Source organism: Colletotrichum fioriniae (assembly GCF_027942845.1).
Source record: "Colletotrichum fioriniae strain IMI 355084 chromosome Unknown scaffold_9, whole genome shotgun sequence".
NCBI lineage: Eukaryota > Fungi > Ascomycota > Sordariomycetes > Glomerellales > Glomerellaceae > Colletotrichum > Colletotrichum fioriniae.
Window position 1 is genome coordinate 315,407 of NW_027076845.1, and position 26,040 is coordinate 341,446.

Here is a 26,040-nt window from a genome sequence, read left to right on the forward strand (position 1 = left end):
GTCCTTGTCCTTCTCGGTCCAATGAACCTTTCCGAAGCTTCCCTCCTACTATTTCTCGACGACAACACACGTACACGAAGACACATACACACAACTCGATAAACAACGCGTCAACGACTTGACGGACCATACCGAGCCAACCCTTCCTCCTCCACGATACCCTCACATCGCGAACCCGCCCAGATCCATATACCCAGCGCAGCCGACAAAATGGTCTCAACACGATCCTCCTCTCGCGCCCTCTCAACCGGCCCCGACGCCTCCCCAAACATCCCCTCCACAGCCCGCGCCGTCGTCACAGCAGCCACAACCCACCCCGAAAACAAATCCACCCCGCAAGGCTGGTCCCACGCGCCAACCTCCCTCACCTGCTTCTGGCTCCTCGTCTCCCTGCCCCTCGTCATCTGGGACACGGGCTACGTCCTCCTCCGCCCCTGGACGATGCCCGGCGGCCACCTCCACTGGCCCGTCTGGGCGCCCTACAAGCTCTACGGCGAGGTCGACCACGTGTACGGGTGGAAGGCCTTCAACGCCGGCAACGGCTTCACATCGGCGCAGGGCGCCCTGAACGCCGTCGAGACGGTCATGTATCTTGCCTACTACTGGCTGTACTTCTCGCGGGGACGCGCCGTTGATGGGCCGGCTGGGTTGAAGAAGGTTGTTGGCGGGAAGGCGGGCGCGTTGGCTATTGTTATTGGGTTCAGCGCGGCGGTTATGACGTTGAGCAAGACGGTGTTGTACTGTAAGCGCGACTCTCTTTCTCTCTCTCTTCTTTTGCGCTCAGGGCTCTGTGGAGCGATGATTTTACTAACGACGATGATGCGACAGGGGCGAACGAGTACTTCTCTGGATTCGACAATATTGGCCACAACCCCCCTCTGGATCTCCTCTTCCTCTGGATCATTCCCAAGTAAGCTTGCTTTCCCCCGTGAACACACCGGGTAAACCATTACACCAAAAGGAAGCTGACTTGACATCGCAACTGTAGCGGCGCATGGCTCCTCGGATCAGGCTACATGATTCTCTCCATGGGTGGCGAGATCGTCGACGGGCTGGCTCTCGCATCAAAGACGACCAAGACTGAGTAATGGACATCGATTGGTGTCTGGGTCGCAACGTTGTGCTCTTGCCCTCTCGCATGATCGTAATGCCACAAAGACAATCTCGTATCTTTATTCTGTATAATCAGCGCTGTGTAAGACGCGCGAGTGCGCCAGAAGTAAATGAAGGCGGAAGCTGGATTGGATGGCAAATGGTACATACAGGACAAAGATAAATGGACATATGCAGTAATGTTTGATATGACAACAGTCCCCCATCTACAACCCTCCCGAGGGGGCATCGAGCCTGGTTCGATGGTGTGTGCGATAGGTCGCAAATTTCTTGACGTGTGCACATCCACGCCCACGAAGGCTGCATTCCTGCAGGTACCATGCGCATAAAACGTCACGGGGCGGATAAGACAGGTCGCGGTTGTCAGCACTTGCGCCCATCATACATAATGATGTGCTTCACAGATGAATGGCGAATTGGAAGGCACGTAGCCTTCAACAGGCCAGCTGGGACCAGCCTTTAATACGGATTGTTGAAAAACGTAGTGGGTGTGTAGACGTGTTTAGTCCAAGAGAGCCTCGCCTTATTCGACGTCATTTTGTCAAAGTCACAGTTCAAGTGAAAGAGGCACATGATTCTCATCCCATATCTTTTTTTCGACTTTTCCTGTTAAAATATTGTACAATGTGCCATGGCATTCCAGGCTTACACTCCTTTCCCAACCTCAACGCTCATTTCAGTCATCGCCATGCGCAAGCCTGTGTAGGGAGGGTGCGACAGGGTATCTCGTCATTTCCAAATCAATACATACAAAGAAAACAACACAAGTGGCAGTGTGCCATTACCATTCGTACATCCCGGCCGGAGTACACTTAGTACACCCAGTCGGTCTAGATATTCAGAGGTGAGCAGCTAGTAAGACCACCAAGGTCCTTGAACTGCTCCCATACAGGCTGCACATCCATCTGCCCCAACACCGGGGACTCGTGAATCGGCACCGAAGACTTGCGGATCTGCAGGGGAAGAGGCTCCAGTTCATGACGATGGAAGTCCTCCTCCTGCTCCTTAATCAACTCCTCATAATCGTGAGCGTAGCTACCAGCGCCGCCGCCAATAACACTGTGACGCCGGTTGTTTGCCGTCCACTCCGAGGAACTGGCACGGGGCGGCGTCCCCGCAAAGGAAAGCACATTCCTCATGCGCCGACGACCACGCAGAGGAACGGGGCTCAGCATAGGTGACTCCTGGTTCGGCCAATTCTTGCTCGGCGCATCGGGCGAAGTCGGCGGCGCCGTGGAGTCGACGGTCGCGTAGCTATGACCGCCCATCGAGGGAGCCTCAGAGGCGCCGCTGGACTCTGAAGAGGTCGAAAAGGAGCGCGGGGCGACATGCGTCCGGGGCGAGACCTCTGCGGGAGGGCCCTCCCACTTCTTAACGGCGTTGGTGCCGTTACCGTAGCCGTGTACCACGATCTCGCAGTACGATGCCTTGCGGGGTGCCGGAGCGCACTGCTCCTCCAGCTTGCGGAAGATGCTGAGGGATCGTCGGAAGGGGTTGTTGCGGGATAAGCTCCGGCTCCGTGAGCGGGCTGGGGCCGCGGCGGCTGGGACTCCGCATGTTGACTGCCGCCGAGAGGCCACTTCTTCGCGGCGAGATCTGGCAGTATAGTCGACGTCTGGTCGGATCTCAATTGTTGGCGACACAACTACAGTCGGTGTGCCATGGCAGCCCGTTGCCCAGTCCGTGACGGATTGCGACCGCTTAGTATCGACTGCCATATCTGTCTGCTTGCGCAGAAGAGTTTGCAATTGGCGTCCCTCCTTCCAGGGTGGCAACTTCTCACAAGATACTGCGAGGTGATAATCTGCATCAACAGTGTCGCGAACTTCTGGTGATGCCTGCGTACAGCTAAGCAGCACTTGGTAAACTGCGTAAATCAAAATCCAGCGGACTTTGCGGGCGTCCACAAGACTGATCTTCTCAGCCTTGTCGACGCGGATAAGAGGTGAGACGGAGTCCTCCTCGAACTTCCGATAGGCGCGAACAAAGTCGTTGTCCAGGAGTGCTGGGTCACGCATGTTCATCGCCTTGATCATGGCGCTGTGAGCTACTAGGCGCTGGTCAGGCTTCAGCTTGTCGCCTCGCGCAGTGTTCGCCAACCACTGCAGTGACATACGACGGGACGCCTTGTCGCTGGCAGTCTCGGGCAGTAACGGCAATGGATGTCTCAAAGACTTGAAGTTGCACCGTTCATCGAACTCCTGGACGCTCTGCACGGCGCAGATCCCGCCTTGCGCTAATAGCGGGCTGCTCTCGATCGAAGTGAACTCCTCATCTACAAGCAAGTCGTAAACGGCCTTGAAGTCCTTGCACATCGTGCTGAAAATCTCAGGGTCGAAGATGGTGCTGCTCCGAGTCTCGAAGGATAGTGGCGGGTAGTAGCCAAACTTTGTCGTGTAAAATGATTGGATAAAGGATCGGAATCGGTCCAGATGGGCACGTCCGCCTGCTGGGAGACCGAGGTGTGTCTCAGAGAGCTCTTCTTCTAGGAAGTTCTTGAGCATGCCACCAGCTTGACTGAGCCGAGAATTCATCTCAGTCCGTGCCCGTCGAATCAGCGTTTTGGAGACTGAACCAATATGCTATATTCTGTGAGTCAAACGTGCAGGCGTTAGAACTGAGCGAAGCATACCTGATACTCGGGACTGTAGAAGAGCTCCTCGCTCATTCCAACACAATGACTGAATGCGTCAACGTACAAGTCTTTCAATTGGAAGACTTCAGCCAAATGCAGCATGGCAAGTGCGTGTTGCGGGAGACCCTTGATGTCGTAGTAGCCCTCTTCATCCAGGTAAGAAGTGAGATCCGACACGTTATCCTGTTCGTTGCCTCTGAACTCCGCCATACTGTTGAGAAGACCGATGAGCGCGGTGCCGAGGTGCTCGCCAACCACCGAGCGCCGGAAAATCCATGCAAAGAAGTTTCTCGTTGCAAGATGGTAAGAAAATGCCTGTTCCTTATCGGCCATTGGGGGTGCTGGAATGTAGAGCTCGATCCGCTCATTGGGGTTGAGAGCATTCCACCGGTCCAAATCATCATACTGGTCATGGAATGAACCTGGTGTCTCAGGCATGTCGCGGGCCATAAATCTCTTGACAAACGGATGGCAGTTTGCTGAAAGCAAGGCGCCGAATGGAACCTTGAATGCTGGTCCTCTGCGGGACTGCCCCTTGCCGTACAAGTGTACGAAGCAATTTCCACCGCGGAACCATAACTCAGGGTCCTGAGACAACAACGTTAGCGAACAAGGCCAAATCAAGAGACATCGTGCCAGTAGACTTTTCCCACGATGATGAATAGGATTAGCTTACTCTTCTCAAATTATCCCAATCACTGCAAGACCTTGCCGCCCCATCCCACCTCTTAACTTTTGAATTCTGAGGCATCCTTCCCTCGATGATAGGGATCCCAAGCGTCTTAGGCGTCCAGCCTTGTGTTGATGTTGTTGACATTGTGCGAGTGGGTGGTAGAGACATTCGTTTTCGAGAATCTCGTCGGCCGTACATGGTGAGACTTCAAGCGCGAGACAAGTCGCGGGATCAGGGACGTTGATATGGGCGATCGTTGAATAGCTCCCGTGACGGGAAGCCTCAGACCTCAGCTGGATGCGGCCAGAGAACTTCACCCAGATTGAGAGCCGACAGCAGTGGATGGCGCCGATGACTGCAGAGGAGGTGTTCCGGACCGCCAATAGTCCACAAGAACCCCTGTCAGATCTGCGTTGATCACTGAAGGGACTCAGATAACTAGCGGATGTACCCAGTACGCCCGTAGCAGTGAACAATGACTTGAGATCGTCACTTGTCCACGGCCTTGTCGAACCTGGTCGAAAGCAGCCGGTCCGGATGGGCGAGAGAGCTGTGGTTGGATGGGGAAATGGACGCCGAAAACCTTACAAAACGTCTTCAGGTGGGCGTCTAGATGGCTTTATGTCACTTGTCCCGGATCAAGAACGACTTGACCCAAAATCCGGGACTGGGCTGGACACCTGCGTCCTGGCAAAGACCCGCCAGCTTGCCCACGGTCCGAGCTGCCTGTCGAAGAGTGTCGAGTGACGCGGCGGGGGACAGAGGGATAGCTCCAAGCCATGTTTTAGACCGGGCCGCCACTAGAGCAGTGGGTGAACCCCTCAGTCCGGACCCTACCCTGGTCTGCAGCTTCTTCGAGGACGGCCAAGCGAATGTGCCTGTCATCCACAGCTCTGATGCGCTGGCAGTCTCTTCAGGCTTCTCAGACTTTGTGCAGCAGCATACGCATACAGGCGTAATGAGTCTGTTCCTGAGAAACACTGCTGTAGCAGCATCCGTCAGCTCCAGGCTGTGCCACTGCAGGCTCCCCGTCCGTGAGCCGACTTCTCGCAAACAAGGGCGGCGAGAGGCATCATTTTGCCTTTCAACGGCGACGTATGATGTCTGGAGGTCTCAAACAGTCTCTGCGTCTCCACAAACGCTGTTGTGACGGAACCCTAGGTAGTCGACGTTGAAGTGATCGGCAAGGCGAGATGTGACTTGTTTCCTCGCTGGTATGACCATTTTTGCGTATGCAGTCCCTTCTCCCTGTGACATTTGGGGAATGCTAGTGATAGGGTGGTGATGCAAAGCGTCGATGCTGGCTCACCTCTGCCCCCCATCAGCCCAAAGTCCGGGGGCTTGTCTTTGGGGATCGCCGTCCTTGATGCATACTTCGGCGTTGGCTTGCATCGACAAAGAAGCTCAATGATTGGTCAGAATCGCGTCCCGCTTGCTCGATTGAGCAATGTCTCATGAAAATTGGCGACTAGACCCCCGGGAGCTGGGCTTCCCTTTGCTAATTGTCTTGGGACGATCGCAATCGGCTCTCTTCTGCTGAATCATCAGTCACACGGCGGCCAAGATGTGAAGTCATCCCAAGGTGATATAACGGCCACGATCGCATCCGGGAGGTGTGGATTGCATTTGACCGTCTTCATCTTGTTGAGAGGCAACATTGAACCTAGGTCTTGCACCCACGTAGGCCTGGTGATAGATAGCATCGAGACCAAAGAACGTCACCCCGCATGACGAGATTCGTGACGGCGGAAAACTCCACGACGTGGATGGAGACTTTTGAAAGGTCGGCCGCCATGGAGGCTTCATCGTCGCCAGATCAGTCCGCTTTCCGTTATTACTGTTTGTAGTACAGATGGGCTTAACCTCGTGCCTCTCCGTCTCTCTCACTTGCGACCGATATTGTGCTACCTCGCCAGAAGGTTGCTAGTGATGGCCGGTGCTCGGGATCTACCAGGATAGACCAGGTTAGAGAACCATCGCCATGGAACGATGAGCGTGCGTTTGGGTTCCCTAGCTTCATGCCGTCGGCCGACAGAAAAACCCTCTTTCCCGTGGTTGGGGCCAGCCTCAGGACTGTTGCTGGCGGCTGTCTCTCGACTTCAGATAGATATTTTCCGACCCGAGATTTCCCTCGTCGGTGTGCCTCGCGTAACAGATTCGACGAAAGCTGCGAGTTATTCGGGAACCAAAACACTGGCGTTGACCCTCTGCAAGAAGGGCATGGCCACTTACACGCATGCACAGTCATCGACGCCTTGACGGGCCTCTGCCCTGCGTGGAACAGCGGCTCCAAGAGGGAATGCAGGGCATCTGCAAGGCAAGAGCCGCGCTGACCACAGTCGGCCAAGTCCAGCCATCGCTCATGCGGGGCGACAGTCATCTTTCCAGAACTCGGTTCAGGGTCATGAGGCACAAAGGAGCTCCGGAGACGGATCCCACCGCCTGGCAAGGGTTATCCCGTCCACCACCGGACCGGAGGCAAGACAGACCCAGCCATGTCCTCTCAGCCCTCGCTCGCTTCGGAAGGGCTTGCACGACCTAGACCCCCGCGGCTGGCTTTTGGCGTCCTGTCGCACTCGAGGAGGTCTGGACCGCTACCAATTAGCGCAGCGCCGGGCCGCAACGAAAACGTCGAAGCTGAAGAAAGAAGACCCAGCCCGGTGGGACCACGGTGAACGGTAAAAGGAAACCGCAGACGAGTCGGGGTGCGCCAAGCGAAGCTGGCCGCCGGCATGGCGGACGGCAGAGAGAAGCTTAAGACAAGTGCAAGTCTTATAATCCAGATGCGGGAAGCCTCTCGAACCCCTCAACCGGAGACACCGAAGCCTATCGTTGAAGACATGAAGCCCGTGGCGAGGAGTGAGGTGACAGTTATGACAGCGTCCTCAGGGCGTCCTTGGCGGGAAACCGACGATGGTTTGACAAGAACCGGTTCTCGGTCTCGCATGGGCTTGACAAGCTTGAGGCATGTTGATCAATAACGTCCGTCCATAGAGAGAGTTTTTTGGTTCAATAGGCGATTCTCTTATGCAGTCGAGCGCAATAATAGGCGATGGACTGAAGGCTAACAACAGCCCTCGGAGGGACCAAGCTGAACTTCCATGTAAGTCGTGAGTTTGGAGAGCCGAAATGGAGGGTGGGATCGTTCGAGACCGCTTAGGTAATGGTGCACCTGCTGGAAGATGATCTTATCGATAACGAGAGGTTCACTTTCTTATCGGTCTTATCAGCCTGCCCTCCTGGGCTCTGGCCGCGCGGGATTTCGGTGAGGAGCATTGTCGCGTCCGGGAGACAGCTCCGTGCAGACTCTCAAACGCCCTTCCTCGAGCCTTTCTGCGCGGCACAGTCGCCCTACTCTCCTCGTGGCAAACCACATTCTCCAATCCGGACTCAACTCCGCATAGCACTATGTCGAAGCGAAAATGGCACCTCTGACCCCCTACACCTACATACGCTGCCCCTGCTCCGAGACTCACCAGTCCAGCGAGGATGGGTCGTCAACGCCGGGGAGCCCAGAGGACGATGAGCGGACATTCGACCCGCGCGCCCCGCGCGCCAACTTCAGTCTTTATCCTTTGGAGCATCTGATGTACTGCGAAGACTGTCACCAGATCCGGTGCCCGCGATGCGTCAATGAGGAGATTGTCACCTACTACTGCCCCAATTGCTTGTTTGAGGTCCCAAGCAGCAACCTTAAAAGCGAAGGCAACAGGTATGCTCAAGGTTTGCTTCGGGATGAGAGTTGCGGCGTTTGCTAACAACATCGTAGATGCACACGAAGTTGCTTTCAATGCCCCGTATGCGTCGGCCCCCTCGCTGTTACGGCTCTCGATACCCCGCCCGAGAGCAACCTTCTCACGGCTGATGGAACGGCTCCGCAAGGCGCTTCCTACGTGCTGTCATGTTCATACTGTAACTGGAGCTCAACGGAGATTGGAGTTAAATTCGACCGACCCAACGGCATCCACGGGCAGTTGGCCAAGTTGCAGAACGGAGGCCAGCCCAAGCTGACTCCCAAGGAGCACAAGGAGAGGAAAAAGGAGAGCAATGGAGAGTACCACCTGAACCCGGAGGACATGGACGCCGAATTGCAGTTTGCGCAGCTCAAGTCCTTCTACCAGAACCAGATGGCTAGCTCGAACCCCTCAGCGGGTGGGCTATCGTCACTGGGTGACCTAGGCCTTAACTCGCCTGGCTCTTTGTCACGCATCATGAGTCTATACACCGGGAACAACTTTGGCAACAAACAGGCTCGCGGTAAGGTGCAGATCATGAGGGAGGCCGTCAGTCCTGACGAGGGCTTGAAGACGACCGATCTGGACGAGTCAAAAGAGATTGAGAAACTCAGACACACGCATCCCGACGACACAACCACTCTGGCCCAGAACTGCCTACAGCAAGACCACGTACGCTTCCGAGACCAGCTCCGGCCCATCCCCTATCTTCTCAGAACCAAGCGATCCAAGAGATGCCCGCTGTGCAGACACATCATCAGCAAACCGGAAGCAAAGATCTCCAATACCCGGTTCCGCATCCGCCTCGTGGCCGGCAGCTACATTCCCACAATCACCATCCGACCGCTGCAGTCGGAGGTCCAGAATCTCCCCTCGACCGCTCGGCCGCCGATACCCCAGGAATTGTGGCTTACGCCACTCAAGCCCGTGCAGTATCTCCTGACCTTCAAGAACCCCATCTTCGAGACGGTCAAGGTGTCGCTGGCCACCCCGTCGAGCACGCCTGGGCGGTTCGCCAGCACTGTGACGGTGCTGTGCCCGCAATTCGAAATTGATGCCAACACGGACATGTGGGACGACGCCCTCAAGGACGACGGCGATAAGGAGCGCAGGAGAGGAGAGGAGGGCGGGATGCAGCAGGCCGAGGTTGGCAAGATTTACGAGCGCGGCCGCAATTGGGTGAGCATCGTGCTAGAGGTTGTGCCGGCTTCTTTGAGACTTGAACAACAACCAGGTGTCGACAGCGGCGACGGTGCTTTGCGGGAGGATGAGGATGTGCTGGAGATACCCATGTTTGTGCGCATCGAGTGGGAGACGGAAGCTCAAGGCGACGTCGGTACTGCGACAAGCAGGGAGAAGGAGGCGAGGGAGAAGAGGGAGCTGGCTTACTGGTGCGTCTTGGGAGTTGGACGCATCAACCAGGACTAGACTTATGTCAAATGAAAAATGATACCCCCAATTTGTGTTACACATCATGCAATGTCTTCAAACAGTTCACATATCACGAGAAGACGGGAACAGATAGTTAAGAAGGAGCGGTCAAGTGTTTTGGTATATGCATTTTTTGGGCAGCCTGTAATGGAATCGCCCAAGTTATATCCCTTTAGACGCCAGACCCTTTTGATCAACCAGTCATTGCCATGCCTTCATTGCAGCAGACTAAATGCCAAACCCATCATTGACCATGATTCCTTTTTTAATTTTTCACCAAACACCCGCCCATTGCACAAGACACTAGGCAAGATGATCTAGTACTCGGCGGAGCCGGACTGGGGGAACTCGAAGGTGACACCGCGGCCGGTAAGCTTGCGGTAGACCTCGGAGTAGGTGTCGAGGCGGTAGTCAACACCGCCGCGTTCCTTCTCGTCGAGGATGACCTTGAGGAGCTTGGAGCCGTCCTCCTTGGTGCGGAGGCGCTTGCCGACGATCTCGACGGGGTAGACGAGGTCGGTGAGGATGGCGTCGTGGACGGCGGTGAGAGTGCGAGAGCGGGGGCGCTTCTGGGTCTGGTTGTTGCGGGAGCGGGCGGAGCGCTTGGGGCGGGGCAAGATGCGGCGGGAGGCCAGGATCAGGACGTGGCGGTCGGAGAACTTCTTCTCGAGCTCACGGGTGAGGCTGTGGCTGGTCTGAGTATTGAGATGCAATGTTCTAGGAGAGAGAGAAACTTACCGCTGCTGGACGCGGTGGAAGCCCTGCAGGGAAGGAACGGGGACAAAGATGGCAATAGCCTTCTTGCCGTGGCCGACCTCGATCTATAAGAAGATCACAAGTCAGCATGCGAGCTCCAGGACGATGCCTTGGACCGCTTCCCGTCCTGTTCCTGAGATTATCATTCTTTTCAGCGTTCAAATCTCCGCCGCCACGGTGAAGCCAAAGACACGGCCATGGTCACCTCCCAAGACGTGGACGCGCGAATCCATTGCCAGCAACTTCTTTCCCTTTGATCCTCTTCAATCCTGATGTGTTTCAATCTAGAGAAAGGCTTCGGGGATTCCATTGCTTCGGATCGCACTCGTCAATTGGGTTGGGTGTTGCCCATGTTCATAGCTCTTCATGCTTGACTGTCCGTGGCGGCTGGGAACAGGATTTTCGATTCCGGAGAATTCGCGGGTTCGGAAGTCTTCAGGACTTTTGTGGAATGTGTCGCTTCAAGTAGTTCTCACCTCGCGGGCAGAGACGATCTGCAGAGGGCGGAGGGCGACCTTGAGGTCGGCGGTGTTGCTCTCGAGGTCGTACAGAGCCTGGGCAATGTTCTGCTCCAGCTCGGAGGGGTTGGCCCGCGAGGGGCTGTTGGCAGCGATCTTGTTCAGGGCGGCGGACATCTTGACTGTTGTCGTTGGGTGGTTGACGGTCGGGTTAGTCGATGCTGTAACGGACGGGGTCAAGAAGAGAGAAAAAGTTCACAAAGTCGATCGCGGCAGGCCACACGCAATTCGAAATGCGCCGTCAGAATTTCCGGTGGGTGGATCCTCCCGAGTGATTGGGGTTTGAAAACCCTTGGGTGGTCTGTGCTTATCGATATCCCCCAGTGGTTTTCCGAGAGCCTCTGAGTGGACCGTCAAGCCCATTGCTGTATCCACCCTAGAATGCGCGCTTATCGTCTTTCGGACTTCGGTCAATCATTGTCCGGTGAGCATTTCGGTGAGAATTTCGGTGAGACCATCATAATCGATATAGGTGACCATTCCCGAAGCTCATATCGGCTTCCTGCATTAGAACTTCTCCGTGTGAGATGAGTTCTTGAATCAACTCGATAAATTACGTTAAATCTAACTTCATTGTTCTCATAGATCTTGGCTCTGTGGCGTTGGTGGTGAAGATTGAAAGCTGCTTGCCTCTGAGGAACCACCGCAAGATGCAACAGGAAAGCGTTTAGTAGCGAAGATTCCCCCATCGCTAGCTTCGAATTCAAATTTTGAAGATGATGCACGATTATTCAGGCTCTCATTTGACAATTTCGTCTTTAAGCTGCAAGTTTTGCTCTAGCGAACAGCTCCAGTGATTATCTTGGATGATTATCTGGTTGTTCTTTTTCACTATAGGTATTATTACGTTGGATTAGAATTTTGTTTGCCGCCCGTCCACACCTTAAGTAAAACCAAGCGAGTGTGCATCTAACTCATAGTCATACGATCTGTGTTGATGTAATTCTTTCAGTGACAAGAATTAGAGCCTTACATCATCGTCTGCGCCCTCTCGTTTCTCTCCTGCCTACTCATCTCATTACGGAAGACATTACCATCCGAAGACGAAGGCGGAGGGGGTCTTGGCGGGGGCGGCATCATCTCAACACCCCGATCAGGCGACGAGAACGCATTATCACCAAGCCCAATCTTGACATCGGCCGTCCTCTGGCCACGGCTCTTGCCGACGCCGTAGCCTCCGCCACGGGATGAGAACATGCCCTTTCTGCGGCCGTACCACCACACGAACCAGGCGATGCCGCCCAAAGAAAGCACGCCAAAGACGATGGGGAGGACGATACCAAACACGTTGGGTCCGCGGCGTCTCTGGTTGTTGTTGTTGTCGTTTTGTGGCCGGTTGACGATGCTGACCTTGGCTCCCGGGTGACGGGCGGTGATGGAGCCGTTGGTCTGCGGGAGAGCGAGGAAGATTTGGACGGTGAGGGATTCGTTGGCGGCCATGTTGTAGCCAACCGCTGCCCAGGCGAAGTGGCCTTGGGATGCGGGGAGCATCTGGGAGGTGAAACCGTGACCTGGATCGATGGCGTTCGTGACACCGTAGTCACCCTGGACTTGGACCATTGTGTTGGGCAAGGGGAAGAGGCTGGTGTCCCATGTTACTAGATTCCGTGTTAGTGTTTGTTTGAAAGTCGAATTTTTCTTTGTGAAGGAGATGCTTACTCCAATAGGTCTTGCCTCCGTCGACCTTAGTATCAGCCTTGGGAGAGCAAAAGGGCTGGTTGACGCCGTTGGCTCCCGCAGCCTGGTTGCATAGAGGGAAGGACCCGGCGCCGTTGGCATCGGCCGTGGGGAGAGTCGAGCTGCCAGTGAAGGCGGATGTGGTCTTGCCATCGTTGACGGTTGGAGTGATTGTCTTGGCTGCGCCGTCGGCTTGGACCGTCACCCAGGGTCGAAGGGCATCATTGCTCTGCCGAGGAAGGATGGCGGCGTCGACTGCTTGTGACAGAGCCAAGACTGTGGCGGCCAGGCCGAGGCCTCTTGAGAAATCCAAAGCGATCATGACTTTGTTTCGTATACCAGAGAAAGAAAGACTCGTTTACCAGAACGAAAGGTTGTATTACAATGTGCCAGCTGGTGGCATCTATGAAGGAACTGAAAATTCACTCGAGGAACAAGCCAGAGTCAGCAACTGGAAAAGAGGGACTGTCATGGTTATGTATCAGGAATCAGCACTGGACATTGGTATGCAAGAATGCGACGAATGCTTATCATGCGTGACTTGCGCTCACGGGACGCCTTGTTTCCTCGTCTTGAAACGGTGATGAGTTTGCCTTCAACCTGAGCGACCTGCAATGCAACCAGGAAACTTCGAGGCGACTGTCCTGTGAGTAAGGAAAAGAGGTTCGACTTCAATATTTTGTCACCTTAGGAAGTGCACACTTTGTGGTTTCTAGATGTCTCAATGGTTCCTTTCAGCTGCCGTACATGCTGCCGTCTTTCATCATGACAGCTGCTACTATCCGCCCAGGATCGAAGGATGTGCCCGTAGCTCTGTGAGGCTCTTGGTGGATGACAAGACGAACCAGTGGTAGCATCGGCCGAGAAAGGCAACAAGCTTACCGGCGCCGGCACACTGACAATGCAGGGGTTTCCCCTTGGCTCCGGTTTCAAGAGCAAGAAGCAGTCTCGTTTCTCACTGGACTGAGTGATCAGACCGGGTGCGCAGAGTGGCTCTACAGGCGTGAACCTTGGGCGTGTGTTGGTTGCGTGCCGTCTTGGTGGCACAAATCCGGGGACCGTTGGGGACTGAGCTGTTCAGAGGGATTTGGGTGATGAAGGGAAGATGGCAAGATGGGTCGGCACTGTGCCCATGGAGGTCCTGGCGCTTGCACACCCCGCTGGGTCCTCTTGTTGCGCTCGTTCACACGTTCGTGGCGACCCGTTGAGTTTTGAGATTTGGGGGGTATCATCTGCAAGGTTCGGCACTTTGATGAGATTCCTCTGGCGAAGCGAGTTGGTGCTTCAGATGGAACGGGTTGGCGACCGGGCCAAGGGGAGCAACGGCCGGTGCCTTTTAGTGCCGGATGATCGGGATTTGTGGGGACCCACGGGGCATTCTTCCGGGGCCGTTGTGCCGGGGTTTCGGGATCGTGCCGCACTGATGCGCAGCTGGACTTGATCAGCTGGGAGCTAAGGTAGGTAGTTTGCGCGTGTTCATCTCCCTGTCTGAACCAAAAAGACGACCCGGTATTTGCACATGCCAATCATGGCTCAAACACTCGATTGAGGCCAGCCTAGGTAGCGAAGAATTGGCCGCTTGGCTGGATTAAAGGCCGGATAATATCCCGTCGGGTGCCATAAGCCAAGAGATCGAGACTGGCAGTTGAAACTTAGCAGTCGAAATGGTTGAAACTTGTGTGGCCATTGCTCTGTGCCCCCGCGGGATCATCGCTGCTCTGCATCTCATTATACTCGAGGATAAGTGGCAGATAATCAATCAGATCTAGTGTAGCCATCTGAGATCGATCACTCCCGTTTATCCTTGCCGTTTCCTGAGCATATTTAGTAAGGTAGCTTGAATCAACCTTTGTTCATCCGTTTCGCCAAGATTACCATCGTATCTGCCGGCATTGGCCATTCTCCCCCGGCTTTTCTCCTTTTCTTGCACTGTATGTCTAAGGAGAAATTGAGTCATCCACCGTGGCTGAGGTCCCCATCCACGATGATCTTGACCCAAGTTGAGCAGCAATTAGCCTGCCCGTCACCCCAACAACCCGCCCGGAGCGCCGGACTATCGAGAAGGAGGCCGCACCGTCCACACACCGTCCGCGACACCGTCCTGAACGCTGAGGTGCGCAGTGACGTCTTTTTGGTTCCTCTGTGGTCTCTGTGGTTCCCTCTGTTAACTAGCGGCAGCGCGTGCAGCCGCCAACGGTGCGCGATCGCCGGAGCTTCCCAACAAATCTTCCGTGGGAAGAAGGAAAGGTGCGACATTTCCTTCATCTTGGGTTTCCTTGGCTGCCATTGCTCCGATCTGACAACCTCCACGCCCGCCCGCCCGCCAGCTCAAAGGTCCGCTTACCTGCAGGAAACACCGAGCTACATCCTCCATTAGGACTCCTCCATTAGCTTCGCACCGCACTCTCTCGATCTTTCCATAAATAATTCTCCTCTAATGTTTAAAGCAAGCCCATTCCCGCGCTCCCTCCCTTCCCGCCTCTTCTCCTCCACTGCGCAACCATCACGTCCTCTACTCAGGTTCACCAATACCACCTTTGGATCTCAGCATCAACACCTAAACAAGCATCAGACTCCCAGCTTTTCCCACATCGCCTATCAACGCGCACCACCATCATCATCATCATCATCGTCTACCCCTCCTTCTATCAGACCCGACCGCAAGATGGCTGAAAGCGATATTGAGAAGTATCTCAAGCAGACGCACGACCGCGTCTTCGAGAACAACCGTAAATGGGCCGAGGAGAAGAAGAAGCAGGACCCCAACTTCTTCGTCAGTCTGTCCCAGGGCCAAGCTCCCGAGTACCTCTGGATCGGATGCAGCGATTCGCGCATCCCCGCCGAGCAAATCACCGGCCTCGAGCCCGGTGAAGCCTTTATCCACCGCAACATCGCCAACATGGTCAATAACATTGATCTCAACGTCATGAGCGTCATTAACTATGCCGTCCGCCACCTCAAGGTCAAGCACATCGTCGTCTGCGGCCACTACGGATGCGGAGGTGTCAAGGCCGCCATGACACCCAAGGATCTCGGTCTGCTCAATCCCTGGCTGCGTAACATCCGCGACGTCTACCGCCTGCACGAGGCCGAGCTCGACGCCATCAAGGAAGAGGATGCTCGCTACGACCGACTCGTCGAGCTCAACGTTCTCGAGCAGTGCCGCAACGTCATCAAGACGGCCGCCATTCAGCAGTCATACGCCAAGAACAAGTTCCCCATTGTCCACGGCTGGGTCTTTGGTTTCAACGACGGTCTCCTCAAGGACCTGGAGATTGATCACGAGAAGATGCTGCACGACGTTCAGAAGCTCTACCACCTCCCCGGTGCCGACTTCTAAGCGCGACCGACCGACCTATCTACCTTGGGAAGCTGTATGCTGTCCCAGTGCGGGGTTGACGGAACGGGCGAGATGGGATGAGGAGGGGTGGACCGGAGCGTTTGCACACGGGTGACTCACGGATGGAGTTCGGCTCTCGACGGCTACCATCTGTGTGCACGCTGCATGGCGCTCATCGCGACATGGGGAAAATTTTCTTGTTGAGGGCGGCATCTTCCATACCCGTTGCAGATCCGGATGGGGCTGGTTGGCAGTACTCTTAGGTTCTGACCGAGACATGCCACCCCACCACAACCGTTCATCCGGTTTAGCTTAGTGGGAACTTGGGCCTGTCAACGAGCCGGGGACCCCACTACCGTGCATCTCCGAGGGAGTAAAGATTGAGAGGTGGTGGTGGTAGAGATTGTTTATCAAACAGCTGTCACCGGCGGAATTGTACCGGAGTTGAGGATTTGAGTTTTTTTTTCAATGGAATGCGGGAGCTCTTGGGGATCGGAGCAGGTTTGGTGAAGACATGAGGTGCACAAAGCCAAAAGACTTGGTTCTTGGAGCTGGCAGTTTTTCGGAGTAGGACATATCAAGGGAAAACGCAAAAATATTATACTATTGCCCATCACCCTATCTCTCTACCTCCCGAAGATTGGCGGATGCCTCATGTATCGCCCAACAATGGTCGATCTAGTGTGACATTACCGCAGCTTTTGTCTACTAATCAGAATGCTCAGATAAATACTAGTCTGAATCAGTGTAACTCGCGACGAGGGTGATGTAAGTATCTAATGTGTAATAAACTTCCAAGCCGATTCCCTTTACATCTTCATCTACACTTCATGAAGATGGATGACATTCCTAACACCCCTGCCGTCAGATAAAGTATGCTACTACGCGGGAAATAGAATGACTCACCACGAAACGTTCCACGTATGCCTCCCACCGAGACTCTGGCACATCTTTTTGCTCCCCGTATTATATGGAGCCACATCGGCGGACGCCCAGCCATCGGCGCCATACTCACTCGTACCCCTCTGAATCAACTTCGATGCAAGGGCCTTTGCATAGCCTCTCTGTCGGTATGGTAGCTGAGCGGGTTTGTTTGTTAGACTTAAAGACCAGTATTGAAGAGTATTCTCTCCATATTGGTACGTGGGGATTTTGGTGCGACTTACTTCGCAGTGGAGACTTGATAACGATGCATCGGTGCCTAAGTAGGAGTTAGATTTACTCATACCGATGAGGGATGGTAGGTATATGTAAACACATCGTGGCGGGAAAGGAATATGTAAGACGGCGTATGTATCTAAAACGCATTAAGCACTCACCGAGGAATGACCACGCGATGGGTGTCCCATCCTCCAGTCTAAGGATCAAACTCGGCCACGACATCAAAGTCTTACTACATAAACGTCAGTCATTCTACCCATTTCATAAAATCACGACCAACCTGACAAACCAAAAGCAAAAGAGAAGACGAAAACTCACACTTGGCGCGGGATATCCGTCCTCGAAATCACAATCTCACAATCCCTCTCCGTAGCTGGACCCCACGTAGCTCCCTCGGGCAACGTGACCCGGTCCTCGAAATCGGGGATCTCATCGACGCGGAACAGCCACTTCTCGTACTCGTAGTCTTGACGGGGCGTCACGCGCACGCCGGCCCGTAGTATGGCGTCCCGCGTGGGTGTGGCGAGGGTCCCGACGAGGCATGCTCCCGGGAGGGTTCTGTTGTCTGGTTGTTGCTTACTCACTTGTGTTACGGCGCCGAGAACTGCTGCGATTTGGGACTCGGCTGTTTCCTTGTCTTCGTCTGTGAAAGTTGTATTGGGGGCGTTTTCTAGGGTTGAATATATGAAGAGTTGGGTTTCTTTGGTACTGCCGAAGTCGAGGTATGCTGCGCAGAAGTTGCACGGCTGTTGGTCAGAGATTGTGCCATCATTTTGTTGCGAGATAGTTGAAGTAAGTGGTGCATCTGAGGCTAGGATGATCCGAGCTGTTGGGCGCATGCCGTCTTTGAAGCGGGTGAATTGAAGGCGGCGGAGGAGGACGAGGGAATTTGGGAGGTGAGATTCAAGGAGGGATGAGGCCTTCCGGCACAGAGGTGTATATTGTGGCCATCATGACTGATGAGTCTCAATATTGTCAAGGTATGTGATATAAAAGAGAGTTTGTGGTCCTCGAGGTGTCGTCTTCTAGACTGTTGGGTGTCGATATGACGTGCTGCAGCAATGATGTGAGAGATTCGTGAGGTGCGAAAATCGGCGGATTAAATATCCGCTATTAGTAGCTGCAGTACATCAGATATCAGCGCCGCAGCTGTATGATAGCTCCCGATTGATGGTGACTCATATTCGCGACTCAACTAACACCACTGCCTGTAGACCAAAACCGAACGAGAAATACTCATGACCCATGCTCAAAATCTTCTCATAAATGTAGTCTCACTCTCATGTTCATCAATGTTTAGAATGAATTGCTGTGGAGCCAATGGCTTCGTGACCCGTAAGAGATGCCATTGATAATACCATAGTCAAATTCAATTATAGTATCACAAAAGAGAGAGAGAGAAATGTGTGTGTGTGAGTGTGGTAAAGGCACTAGCAAAACGTCTCCAGGCTTATGAGCTGCGATTGAAAAATATGAAAATGAAGAGGTGAACTCCATTGCCCATGGAAATAAGTAGGTGCAAATGGTAGTGAATAGGGTCTCACCTTCAACCTTCGGCCACAGTCTCTCGAAAAATACCCGAAAACTGAAGTAAGCTACATTTGGCGTGCGTAATGTAGTCTTGACAAACGGCGATTGGATCCTTGCTGGCTGTGTGGATTGGTGGTGGTGAAGTGGTTCGGGTCTTTTTCAGACATGGTAGCCGTCAACTCACTCTCTTGACCCTAATTACAAGCAAGCGTGCAGGTATTGCACTTGTCTGCCTTCTCGTCGCGGTACAGTCGTGAACTCATGTTCTGTGCTGTCAAAATCCAGTATAGTCGTCATGGTAAAACTCAATTTGCGCAGGCAAGATATAAAGAACTGCTTGGGGATAGTTGCCAAAACACCATGCAATGATGTGCAGACGGGATCAAACTAATCTTTGAATCCAGTCATTGGCTCAGTGAGGGACCAGTCCATTTGGGCCTCGAATGATGCGCCCCACACAGGGACCGCTCAGTGAAAATCTCATCTGCAAGGCTCTCCAACTCCTCATCGTCTGCTTATTGCATCGGCCTCATATTTCCAGCAAAGGCAGACTAAGCAAGACTCAGAAAAAAATGACGAGCTACGATCGCGACGTCGTCGTCAACTGCCTCAAGCGGCACTACGAGCTGCTGGTGCGCATGGGCTACATGGACGTTTCAGCCGTTGAACTCCCTCCCGCCGCCGGCTGGAGCGACACGGAGCTCCGCGTGGATGCACTCCGGGCCATGGGCCGCTCCGAGACCGTCATTGATCTTCTGCGGCACATCCCCTTCGTTCACGAGAATGAAGAGTCGGACCCCGTCGAGATTTACACCGAGACGTTCCCGCTACGGTACTTGCGCGACGGGCGGTGGTTCGGCGGCGCCAATGGTATTCACGGCGACGGCGCCGAAGTGTTTGCCAACACGGCGCTTTTGGACCTCGGGTTTGCGCCATTTGATGGGCCCGTGCCGGCCGATATGGTCTCGTTGACGCATGCGGATGAGGGAATCTGGTGGTTGATTGATACGAATCAAGGTTAGCCGGACTACCTATGCGCAAAGCTGTATTGGTTCAAAGTGCGTGCCCTGCGAAGCTGACGCATAGGCCATCGCAGGATGCATCTATCCTTACGGGACCGAGTTCGACAAGCGCGAGGAGGACGTTCCCGCGGACAAGCAGTGGCTTGTTGTGGACCCGGTTCCCATCCAGGCTTACTTTGACAAGATCTATGCCCAGGTCGGCAACCTGGATGTTGTGCCAGCGCCCCGCTCTGGGAAGTGGGAGGCGAGAGTTGTCGAGGAGTACACCGAGGAAGGCCAGGTGAGTTCATCAGCAACCGCAAACCCAGACTGTTGACTGATCAAGACAATTTCTCGTGGCGTACAGGAGATAAAACGGCTGTACGTTGAACACGGATGGCCCAATGCTTTTCGTAGGGAGGAGTTTATTCAAGCCGTTGAGAGAACTCGGGCGGCGTTTATCGAGGCTGGGCTGGGACATGATGATGATGACGAGGATGAAGAGATGACGGGCTAGATAGACCATTGACTTTTGGTACTGACCTTAGCTTGGAACACGGAATGACGAATTGGCCAATGATAGAAACCAATTGATGATTTTAGCGCACAACCATACTGATGGGTTTCGTTCCTGAGCCCAAATCAGATCCCAACGATCAAAAGCGGGCGAGGCGTCTCTGAGCCAAGGAACAGTGATGATAGATATCGGATCGCGGAAGATGGGATCGGATGACGGAAGTTTCTGACATTGAGACTTTGTTATCATGTCCTGACTTCTATCTCGTCTCAAAAGCACAGCCATCTTCAACCCCACAAACTCAAGCCGGAGCTCCCCATCCGCACCGTTGACCAGTGTCTTGGACGGGGAGGTTGGGCCCATCAATCAAGGATAACGTTGCGGGGCCCCTCGGTGAATGTTTCCTTGGTTGAGTTAGTCATTTACGCTTCTCATCGCATTCAACCACTTTCAACTGGTTGCTCACACTCAATTCACTCAGAAAACCCCAGGGTTCCCGGACCCCAGATGTGCAAGCCGACGATATCGGAACGACCCCGACGTATTTTCCCCTCGTTGAATGACATCGATCTGCGCCATTCTAGCGTGCTCGTTGCCCCAGTCGCTCGGGACTTCTCCGCTCTGCGGGCTCTGCGGGTACCTGAGTCAAGGATTCTACTTCTGTTAAACCTCTCATCTTCACTGATCAATGCTTCGAATGGGTTAACCCTGTCTCCGTCGAGCGGCGAGAGGTTGCTTTCTGAGCGGGTCGCCGGGAAATTGTCTACTTGATAGCAACGAGAGAGGAGAGGAGGAGCAAAACGACGACGAGGATATTCAAAAATGCGTTTAAAGCGCCGCGATGGCCGGCCCTGCCTTTCAGCGGTGGTGTGCTCTCTTGTTACCATTTTTCCTTGCGGTCAACCAGCAGCAGCAGCAGCAGCACTGGTCGGAGACGAGGGATCGAGCACGTCACTAAACATGAAGTTCTCAACGTCCTTCAACACGCTCTTTGCGGCATCGCAAGTCGCCATCTCGCCCGCCACCGCGTACAACCCGGTCGAACTCAAGGGCTACGGCAAGTTCACCGGTACCGTCGTTAACTCGACCTACAGCGGCCGGGCTCTTCCCGCCCCCGTGGACGCCTGGCTCGGTATCGACTACTCGACGCAGCCGGTCGGCGAGGGCCGTTTTAACCCCGTCACCTGGCCCGCGTCCTTCAACGCCACCAAGGCAGCGACAAAGTACGGCAAGACCTGCGTCCAGGACCCGACCTCGACCGATGTCAGCACCCAGGATGAGGCCTGCCTCAACTTCAATGTCTACCGCACGCGCGGCATCCCGCTCGACCAAAAAACACCCGTTCTGGTCTGGATCCACGGCGGCGCGTTCTATGCGGGCAGCTACAAGAGCTTCGACGGCGCTGCGTTCGCCGCATCATCAAAGGAGCCCATCACGGTCGTCAACTTCCACTACCGCATCAACTCATTGGGTTTCCTGCCGTCTGCTCTCTTCGACGAGGAGGGTCTGCTGAACCTTGGTATGCGCGACCAGCACTTCTTCCTCCAGTTCGTGCAGAAGCACATCGCCGCGTTCGGTGGCGACCCTGACGCCGTCACCATCGGCGGGCGCTCTGCTGGTGGGCACTCCGTCGGTATCCTCTACTTCCACAATTACAATGAGGACGAGAACAAGCCTCTGTTCACCAGGGCGATCCACCAGTCCGGTGCCGTCACCGCCCGCGCGTTCCCCAATGCGACGTATCCGCTCTACGTGAAGCAGTACGAGGAGTATATGAACTACCTCTCCTGCCCGCTCGATGCCGATAACGCCGCGACCTTGGCCTGCCTTCGTGCTGCGGACATCGATGCGATCCGCAACATCAGCACCAAGCTCTACAACGACTACGACCCGGCTCTGACTTGGCCCTTCCAGCCCACGCAGGGTGGACCGTTGCTGGAGAAGTTTGGCTCGCAGTCAGGTTACGATGGCACATTCTTCAAGGTGCCTGTCATCACCTCTAACGTAAACGACGAGGCCAAGTACTACATGGCTGGCGACAAGGAGACAAACCAGGAGTTCCTCGACTACCTCCACAACATCTCCCCTGCCCTCAACAGCACCGACCTCCAGCTTCTCGAGGACCTCTACCCGGACCCCGCCACTCATCCGCATTCCCCCTTTGCCAACTCCCCCAACAGCACCCAGTACAATCGCCTCTCGGCCGCGTGGAGCGATTATGCATACATCTGTGCCGGCCAGGAGACAGCGTACCGCGCCTCGATCGCGGGTGTGCCGACGTGGAAGTTACACTTCAACACCAACAACTCGTGGCCTGCATGGAGGGGCATCCCGCATACCGCCGACACGAAGTACACTTGGGACGAGCCGGTAGTGCAGTACCCCGAGGTCAGCCACATTTACCACGGATACCTATCCAGCTTCGTCCTGTCCGGTGACCCCAACACTTTCAGGTATCCTGGCAGCCCCGAGTGGCCTCAGTACAAGCCTACTGGTTACGGACTCGAGTCGGAGCCTGCGTTGCAGCTTATCGTCCAGCCTAACAACGGAACCAAGGTTGAGAAGGATGATATTCGCAGAGAGGCGTGTCTTTACTGGAGAGATCCTGAAAGGGCTCCTCGTCTGAATAAATAAATACGACGAAATGAAATTTGAAATAATGTACATAATTAGTTACCGTGCCATACAGCCGACGCGGATAGAAATACTGAGCATACTACTTAAATACTGGATATCTGCTCTGAGGAAAGAATCAGTCTTCGGATAGCATGTCTTAAGACGATATCCTTCATTAATCACATACCTTACCCCGCCGTAACTCTACATGTGGATGTTTCTACAAGTACTATAGGCTCTCCGTCACTGCCAGCTATTGGCTGTCGATGATTACCTACCACCCAGCGATTGGAGCATATCTTCCACGTTGCTGCGCGTCTGTGGCTGTGTGGAGGCCACGAACAAGACTCAATGGCACATTGGTGCCGTTCGTCGAGATTTCAGGCTGCAGTCTCGTTGATATATGGAGACCCGCGATTGCTAGTCGTTGTCTCCTGAAGCAGCTGAACCTGGCTGGCTCATACTTCTCTAGTGCTTTCGTCTTGCACGCTTCGAATAAAGCCGGAATACTGTAGAACGGCTGCAGCCGCTACGTCGAAGACACGAACGTTATACAAAGGAGCCAAAGTCCCATATTCCAACAACAAAGTCGGAATGTTAGCTGCTCTCTCTGACAATCAGGCTGGGACCTCTGACCAGGGCGGTACCCATGCGCGGAGCTCAGCTCTCCCGCTACGTCCGCGGATTACTTTAGGAGAGCCAAATCCAGAGGAGCTCGACAAATCGAGCAGGTTCACGAAAGGCGAAGAAGACTGGACACAGACTTCGGATCTGGCAGAGCGCCGAAGAATACAAAATCGAGTAGCTCAAAGGAACTACAGTAAGTACATGTAGATCAGAGGAGTTAGTCAGCCGTTAGAAAATACGCCATGCATTAACAAACATGCAGGAAAGAAGCTGAAGAGAAGGCTTGAAGATCTGGAAGGGAGAGCATGTGATGAAGGGCAACTTACTCCGGCAGAGACACCCTCATCCGGCAAGTACGAGAACGAGTTCCTATCAAACTCCAGTCCATTCTCAGACGCAGTATACATGTACTCTTCCCCTCACGAAACACCCAAATCTTACAACATCTGCCCACTACGGTATGCCGATCAGGACCCTTCCTTCTCACCGATCGCCGATGAAAGTGACGATAAGAGCTCATCACTTTCTGAACCCTCAGAAAAAGCGCCTATCTATGCTTTGTCGTCAGGCCATCGATTTCGATCGATTAAAAATCTGCTAGTAGACAACTGTATTAGTAGCTTCTCGGAATGGCAAACCTGTCCCCAGAGTTCGAATAAGCTAACAGCAAATCCTCCGCCAACACAAAATCAGCAACCAAGCAAGAGGTCCAGGAAATACGAGAAGTCGAACGAAAAGAACGAAATTGAGAGTAATGGAGGAAATGAGAAGGATGAAGACTCTAAAGTAAAGATTGTGGGCGGCTCGACAGTGACTCCATCCAACAAGAACAGAAGTATCATTCTTGCTTGCCCCTTTTACAAGGAGGATCCTTTGAAGCACCTTCAGTGCCTCAGAATCGAACTCAAAAGAATCAAAGACGTCAAACAGCACCTCAATCGAAAACATCGTCAACCGTCGTATTACTGTCCAACATGCTGGATGATCTTCGACCAGCCAACGGACCGAGACATCCACATTTCCCAACGCGGTTGCTCTCTACAAGATCAGGTCAACTACGAGGGTATCTCCGAAGATCAAAGCCGACAGCTCACTCGGAAAGTAGACAGACGACTAGCCGAGGAACAACAATGGTTCAGTGTGTGGGACATTGTGTTCCCTGACGTACCACGTCCAGCGTCAGCATATCTGGGAAACCAGGTCGAGGAGTCTATGGTTATGATTCACGACTTCTGGGATGCGAACGGAAAGGCTCTGGTCTCACATGCTCTATGGGAGCGAGGGCTGATACCAGAGCCAAACGTTTCAGACGACGAAGGGGAGCTTGAGAGCTTCCTGGCCGAGACATTGGAATCTGTAGTGGAAGAGCTGCTGGCGTCTTGCCGCGCGCAGATCGCAGCGAGTCTGTCTCGGTCGAATCATAATCGTCACGAGGCGTCATCAGCTCCGGAGGGGACCCCAACTTCAGAGTCGGGTACTAACACTCAAAGCCATGACGCGGGTGAGCAGGACCAACAAACAGTCGATCTTGTCCATGTAGGCGAAAGTGCCTTGGCATATGGAAAGCCTGTGGCACAAGAGTCTGTCGATGATTTCAACTTTCTCACTGGCCTTGAGATGATTGGGCCCTCAGCAGGCCATGATACCCAATCCTTCCTCGAGGGGTCACAATTCAGCATGTCGCGCAGCTGGCCCACGAGGGAAGAGGGCATTGCGGAGCTTGATGACCAGAGTTGGGAACTATTAGCCGATGTGACCGACTTCTTGCAAGCTGAGAGACCATAGTGTCAAAGTCTTGCTGGACTGTTTTACTTTTGATTGCTTTCTGAGAGGGAATGTACGAGTTAAATGGGCATATATATAACACGCCTAGGTGCGACCTACCTGGAGTTTGGACAAACGGAGAAGGCCGCTGCTGTCATGTTCAGCTTGTGTCCTCGGTTTCTCATATGACAAGATCAGCTTGAAACCTTACCAAGTGACTACGTCACTGAAGTACTATGTCTGCTACGAAGACAGAGCCTTCATGTTAGCTGTGAGACAGTGATACCCTGGAGACACTAGGTTCTTCCCCTTGGCCTTGTAGGATTAGTTTAGCCCCTTTTTTCGAAGCTCTTATTGTATGAATCTCAGTTCTAGTACTGAATCTGACGCTACGTTTCTGCTAGGCCGCACTTCTTTGAACTATTTCCTGCTCCGATGTACAAATAACTAGAGATGATATAATGCCGATTGTAATTTCACATTTCGACGTATGTACTTGCTTGATACTTACCAATCAAACAGGTAAACTGCAAGAACTTCTCTGTGAACTGAAGTGAACTTTCTTTTGTGACTGACTACACTGTTTACTTTGGCCATATTACATGGGCATCTAACAGATTGTTTTCTGAGATATTCCAGCTGGAAGATGACGCTTAACGCATGATCGTCCGATACTGAGTAAGCAATGGGGTACTCTGTGAATTCCACCTGGCCAATTACCAGCCTCTCCGATACATCCCGAGAGTTGATGTCGTCTATAAACAGGTAAGGTGTGGGGTGAAAACCCGTGTATCATATTCCTAATCACTCAAAATGGCAGTATCCATTGACCCCTTGTAATACGTGTAGCATGGTTGTCTGAATCAGTTTTCTGTCCCTCGTATCTTCAGCTAATGAAATGAGAGGAGCGAGACCATTGTGTTTTGAACCCACATCATGTCAGAGTT

General features: G+C 53.7%; 9 protein-coding genes across 9 annotated transcripts; 5 read left to right on the plus strand and 4 right to left on the minus strand.

The window, feature by feature from the left end:
- Positions 1-210: 210 nt before the first annotated feature.
- Positions 211-1,088, plus strand: N0V96_007553 (uncharacterized protein; the record flags this gene model as incomplete). The annotated part of the gene is made up of 3 exons (XM_053194445.2): positions 211-742; positions 829-910; positions 989-1,088. 3 exons carry the CDS (start codon positions 211-213, stop codon positions 1,086-1,088), a joined length of 714 nt encoding a protein of 237 aa, XP_053047941.2.
- An 855-nt stretch (positions 1,089-1,943) lies between these two features.
- N0V96_007554 (uncharacterized protein) lies at positions 1,944-4,186 on the minus strand (the record flags this gene model as incomplete). Its single annotated transcript, XM_053194446.2, has 2 exons — positions 1,944-3,695; positions 3,746-4,186. The coding sequence occupies 2 exons, from the start codon at positions 4,184-4,186 to the stop codon at positions 1,944-1,946; spliced, it is 2,193 nt and encodes a 730-aa protein (XP_053047942.1).
- A 3,657-nt stretch (positions 4,187-7,843) lies between these two features.
- Positions 7,844-9,583, plus strand: N0V96_007555 (uncharacterized protein; the record flags this gene model as incomplete). Its single annotated transcript, XM_053194447.1, has 2 exons — positions 7,844-8,133; positions 8,191-9,583. The coding sequence occupies 2 exons, from the start codon at positions 7,844-7,846 to the stop codon at positions 9,581-9,583; spliced, it is 1,683 nt and encodes a 560-aa protein (XP_053047943.1).
- A 320-nt stretch (positions 9,584-9,903) lies between these two features.
- RPS7A (40S ribosomal protein eS7) lies at positions 9,904-10,977 on the minus strand (the record flags this gene model as incomplete). The annotated part of the gene is made up of 3 exons (XM_053194448.2): positions 9,904-10,270; positions 10,325-10,407; positions 10,819-10,977. 3 exons carry the CDS (start codon positions 10,975-10,977, stop codon positions 9,904-9,906), a joined length of 609 nt encoding a protein of 202 aa, XP_053047944.1.
- An 852-nt stretch (positions 10,978-11,829) lies between these two features.
- Positions 11,830-12,859, minus strand: N0V96_007557 (uncharacterized protein; the record flags this gene model as incomplete). Its single annotated transcript, XM_053194449.2, has 2 exons — positions 11,830-12,458; positions 12,520-12,859. The coding sequence occupies 2 exons, from the start codon at positions 12,857-12,859 to the stop codon at positions 11,830-11,832; spliced, it is 969 nt and encodes a 322-aa protein (XP_053047945.2).
- Positions 12,860-15,202: 2,343 nt separating this feature from the next.
- Positions 15,203-15,877, plus strand: N0V96_007558 (uncharacterized protein; the record flags this gene model as incomplete). Its single annotated transcript, XM_053194450.2, has 1 exon — positions 15,203-15,877. One exon carries the CDS (start codon positions 15,203-15,205, stop codon positions 15,875-15,877), a length of 675 nt encoding a protein of 224 aa, XP_053047946.1.
- A 1,475-nt stretch (positions 15,878-17,352) lies between these two features.
- On the minus strand, positions 17,353-17,877 carry N0V96_007559 (uncharacterized protein; the record flags this gene model as incomplete). Its single annotated transcript, XM_053194451.2, has 1 exon — positions 17,353-17,877. The coding sequence occupies one exon, from the start codon at positions 17,875-17,877 to the stop codon at positions 17,353-17,355; it is 525 nt and encodes a 174-aa protein (XP_053047947.2).
- Positions 17,878-19,140: 1,263 nt separating this feature from the next.
- N0V96_007560 (uncharacterized protein) lies at positions 19,141-19,906 on the plus strand (the record flags this gene model as incomplete). Its single annotated transcript, XM_065758067.1, has 2 exons — positions 19,141-19,585; positions 19,665-19,906. The coding sequence occupies 2 exons, from the start codon at positions 19,141-19,143 to the stop codon at positions 19,904-19,906; spliced, it is 687 nt and encodes a 228-aa protein (XP_065613209.1).
- A 1,002-nt stretch (positions 19,907-20,908) lies between these two features.
- On the plus strand, positions 20,909-22,720 carry N0V96_007561 (uncharacterized protein; the record flags this gene model as incomplete). Its single annotated transcript, XM_053194453.2, has 2 exons — positions 20,909-20,912; positions 20,994-22,720. 2 exons carry the CDS (start codon positions 20,909-20,911, stop codon positions 22,718-22,720), a joined length of 1,731 nt encoding a protein of 576 aa, XP_053047949.2.
- Positions 22,721-26,040: the final 3,320 nt, after the last annotated feature.